This window comes from Pinus tabuliformis, chromosome 6 (genome assembly GCF_031772625.1).
Source record: "Pinus tabuliformis cultivar Carrire ecotype Pingquan chromosome 6, CPIR1, whole genome shotgun sequence".
Classification (NCBI taxonomy): Eukaryota; Viridiplantae; Streptophyta; class Pinopsida; order Pinales; family Pinaceae; genus Pinus; species Pinus tabuliformis.
Genome location: NC_142292.1, coordinates 579,215,723 through 579,220,414, shown reverse-complemented (window position 1 = coordinate 579,220,414; position 4,692 = coordinate 579,215,723). Strand labels below are relative to the sequence as shown.

At 47.3% G+C, this 4,692-nt stretch overlaps 1 protein-coding gene across 1 annotated transcript; it reads right to left on the bottom strand.

Moving 5' to 3' along the window:
• Positions 1-3,223: 3,223 nt before the first annotated feature.
• Positions 3,224-4,102, bottom strand: LOC149259849 (uncharacterized). The gene has a single exon (XM_089455418.1). The coding sequence runs from the start codon at positions 4,100-4,102 to the stop codon at positions 3,224-3,226; it is 879 nt and encodes a 292-aa protein (XP_089311544.1).
• Between the last annotated feature and the right edge of the window lie 590 nt (positions 4,103-4,692).

Below are 4,692 nucleotides of genomic sequence, written 5' to 3'. Positions count from 1 at the left end.
TATTGGCTAGGAGATCAGCAATCTTGTTGCCTTCTCTTCTTGTGTGATGAAAGGAGAGGGCCCTGTGATTGCGCAACTCATGAGCGATGTTGTTTAGCCTTGCTTCTAGTCTCCAGCTGTCAGCAACTTTTCTGGCTTGAGAGCCATTCTGAATGCGCGTGGCCATGTTGATGAGGATCTGGGAATCGCCTTCCACCATCAGAGGTTGAAGATTGAGTCTCCTGGCTAATGAGAGCCCTTGCCAGAGTCCCTCCAACTCGGCTGAGTTATTGGTGTCCCATCCGATATTGCCGAAGTAGATCTGCAGGGGGGTGCCTTTGTGATTTCGAATGATACCTCCAAATCCTGCTGGTCCAGGATTGCCTTTGGAGGCTCCATCAAAGTTGAGTTTGTATGAGTTGTTGGGAGGGGCAGTCCATCTGCTGTTTTCCTTGATGTTGCAATTCGTTGTCTGATGCATGGCATAATCTTGAGGCATCTGTAGCTTCCAATTGTCGAGGATATTTTTCTCATTGTCTGTGGTAGGGAGATCCTCTTTTGTCCATGATCAAAGAAGCATGGTTTCTCTGAGATTGCCATGCAATCTGCTCCAGATTTCCTCAATGGGGGAGCTTTGGTTTTTAAATATGCGCCTATTCCTTTCCTTCCAGATGTTCCATAATACTATGCCCGGGATGATGTTCCATAGGTGATTGAGTATCTCACAGCCATAGGGGCTTTTCGACCACTGTCGGATGGTATCAATGATATCGCCATCTCCTTTGCACCTTTTTTGGCATCTGAAGCTAACCTTTTCCCATAACTGATTGGCGAGTGAGCATGTATCCAGGAGATGCTGCAAGGTCTCCTCGTTTTGAAAGCAATTGTGACATATCGAGGGACCGTGGAAGTGGCGTCTCCTTAGCCTGTCCCAAGTGAGAATATTTTTGTGTCCTACCATCCAGAGGAAGTGGGAGATTTTGGGCCATGCCTTGAAGCTCCAAATTCTCCCCCAGAGAGGATCCGGCCTATTGGGGAAGTCGCCTATGAGATTGTAGGCCTCGGAGGTGGAGTAGGATCCTTTAGGTAGATAGCCCCATCTGAGTATGTCATCGCTGTCCTCATACCGGATACTTCTCTTCCTTAACTCGTTCTCAAGTTCTACTACTTCCTGAGTGTTTGTGTTACTGGTTATCTGATTGCTCGGTCGCCATTTCCTGAACCCATTTTCCGTTTCCTGTGTCCAGAATTGATGGACGGTTGCCTGCTGCTGCTCCTGCCTATTCGGAATTATCACTGGAGGAAGAACACTCGAGAGTTTGGGCAATTGGTTCCAAGCGTCATTCCAGAATCGAGCAATGTGACCATTCCTGATTTCCCAAAAGCTATGCTTTTGAATGAGCTGATGATGCTGCTTGGCGGCATTCCAAATGAGCGACCCTTTGTCTGTGGGTGTGAGTCTAATGAGCTCTTCTTGGGGCTTGTTGTTGGCATATTTGGCGGTCCATATTTTAGCCCATAGCTTATCTGGATTAGTCACCCATTGCCACCAGATCTTGGCGTTCATGATGGTATTGCTGTACTCAGGATCTCTCAGTCCAATGCCTCCTTTGATTTTGGGCATGCAGACAGTATCCCATTTCACAAGTGCCCATTTGCGGTTGGTGGCTGAGCTTCCCCACAAAAAGTCACGCTGCAGATTCCTCAACCTTTTTAATACCCACTTTGGTGCAGCCAGGATAGAAAAAAGGTAGAGAGGCATGGCTTGGAGGATGGACTTAATAAGCACCACCCGACTAGCTAGATTGAGAGAGCGGTGAGTCCACAGATTGAGTTTTGATTCGAGCTTCTCTAGAAGAATGCGCCATGCAGGCTGCTTTAAGGCAGAGGCAGTGAGGGGAGCTCCAAGGTAAGTGGATGGGAGAGAGGCTGTGTGGAAGCCTAGGATGCGGGAAACAGCAGATTTAACCGACGGAGGGGTGTGGAAGAAGAAGATTTGTGATTTGGAGCAGTTGACCTGGGTGCCAGAGGCTTCAGAGAAATCGTTGAGCAGGGATTTTAAACAAGAGGCTTCCTGAACCGAGGGGTAGCCATAGAGCATGGTGTCATCAACAAATTGCTGATGAGAGGAGGCAGGGGAGTTGTGGATAGAGATTCCTCTGAGCTGATGAGAATGGAGGGCATGCTTGATGTGTCTACCAAGACCTTCAGCCATAAGCACAAAGAGGAAAGGGGAGAGGGGGTCCCCTTGTCTTATGCCTCGAGAGGGCTTGAAAGGGCGGGAGGGAATACCATTGACAAGGATGGAGAAATGAGTGGAAGTGATAAGGCTCATGATCCAACGAACCCAAGTGGAACAAAATCCAAAAGCTTTCAACATATGTTGAATATAGGACCAGCTGAGCTTGTCGAAAGCTTTAGAGAGATCTAGCTTGAGTAACATACCAGCTTGCTTGGATTGTTTGAGCGAATGAATGATTTCATGCGTGAGGATAATGCCGTCCATTATCTGTCTGCCTTCGACATAACCCGACTGCTCCGGAGAGATGAGCATGGGTAGAAGAGGTTTTAACCTATTAGCAATGACTTTGGATATGACTTTATAAATGACGTTACAGAGAGCAATGGGCCTGAATTTATCAGGTGTAATGGAGTTCTCCTCTTTGGGGATGAGAGTGATGAAAGTGGAGTTGAGGGAGGGGAGAAGCCAGCGCAGAGCCCTGGATTCCTCTACTATCTGCCAAACCTCCATTTTAATCAAATCCCAAAAAGCATGAAAAAACGTGGTTGTGAAACCATCTGGGCCAGGGGCCTTACCTTCTTTGAGCTGCGCCATTGCCTCATCTACTTCCTGGGTAAGAATAGGGCGCATGAGTAGCTCGTTGTGTTCCTCTGTGACAAGCTTAGGTATATTGCTGGTTATTTTTCCAATCGCCCGCTGCCGATCCATTGCCTGCTCTTGGTGTACCTGCTGGAAATGATTGAGGAGTGTCTTTTCTATTTCCTCATGCTCCTCAACTTTTGCCCCCTCTTGGTTCTGGATGAAAGGAATATTATTATGCATCCTTCTCTGCACTGTAGTTCTGTGGAAGAACTTGGTGTTGCGCTCTCCTTCCTTTAGCCACCTGACCCTTGACTTTTGCCTCCAATAAATTTCCTCCTGTTTTCTCCTTTCTTCAAGCTGATTGTGTATGTGTCGTTCCTGATCCAGGGTTGCCTCCGTGTGCCCTTCATTAATTATTTTCTATTGGAGATCCCCCAATTCCTGATTTAGCTCCTGTTGCGCCTTAAATATATTCCCAAAGGTCTCCCTGTTCCAGCGTTTTAGGTGACTTTTTAAAAACCGCAACTTCTGCTGAAGCTGGTACATTTTTGAACCCTCTGGTGGGATGAAGGAGGCCCATATAGTTCTGACAAAGTCCTTGAATGCGGGATGTGTAAGCCAAAATCCCTCAAAACGGAAAGGTCTTTTGGTTCGATCCCCTGGTCTCTGCCATTGCAGAGCGATCGGCCAGTGATCCGAACCAGTATGAGCCAAAATTGCCGTCGAGAGATCACCTCCGAGATGCACCGCATTATCCGAGATTAGAAAGCGATCTAGTTTAGAGGCAATCTGATGCTTGCCAATTCTGCGATTACTCCAGGTGAAGGTGCCATTACAGAATGGCATATCTATGAGAGAGGCATTTTGGATGAAGTCCTTGAAGCGATCTACTTCTGGTTCCAATCTGGTTCTCCCTCCTATCTTATCCTCTATTTTGGTTATCATGTTGAAGTCCCCTGCCACGATCCAAAGTGGATGTTGCCTATTTGTGCTCAGCGCTTCTATGGTGTCAAGGAGCGCGATTTTACTTCCTGTATCTTGCGGAAAATAGACGTTGGATAGGTTACCATGAATGTTGGTACCTAGAATATGAAAGGCCGCCTGTATGAGGTGATGGGAGGCATGAAAATCTGTGAGAGTTACAGCTTGGGTGTTCCATGCTATAGCAAGCCCACCTGAAGCTCCCGAGGCATCTACAGCAACAGATCGGCATCCTGGCCAGGCTTTTGAGAGTATGCGACCCAGCGTAGCACTATTGCATTTAGTTTCCTGGAGGAAACACATCTGCGGTTTTTCCATCTTGATCATGTTTTTTAACATCCTGAGTTTTCCGGGGCTATTAAGCCCTCTTAAATTCCAGGATACAAGCTTCATGGTTCAACTAGTTTGGGCAGGACTGTAATACTTCGTCAGCTTCGCATATCTACCGGAATCCACCAGGATTTTTCCAATCTCTATTGTTCTCTGGAGATCTGTCTTCCGCCCTCTTTTTTTGGAATCCTTTGGACGCAGGCTGCCATCCCAAGTGCTACCAGGTTGTATACCTAGTTGGTGTTGGTGGTAGGCTCTGGAGATGACCACTTCCAACTTTTCTAGATCTGTCTCAGAGATGGATTCATATGCTTTTTTCTTGCAAGCTAGTTCCAGTTCTATAATGTCCAGACCATGTAGATCTATGCTTTCTGGCTCTTCCTCCATTTTCTGTATATGACTAGTTTCCTCTTGATCGTTCTCTGAGTCCTGCGTGAGGGTTATCTTCCCATCCACCTCCATTTCCTTGGGAATCTCCGCCGATTCTTTCGGAATCCTGCTGAGGATGGTTGGGATGATAATGGGAGACTGAGACTTGGGGGGAGGGTCGGATGGGGGGGGATGGGTGGAAGAGGAAG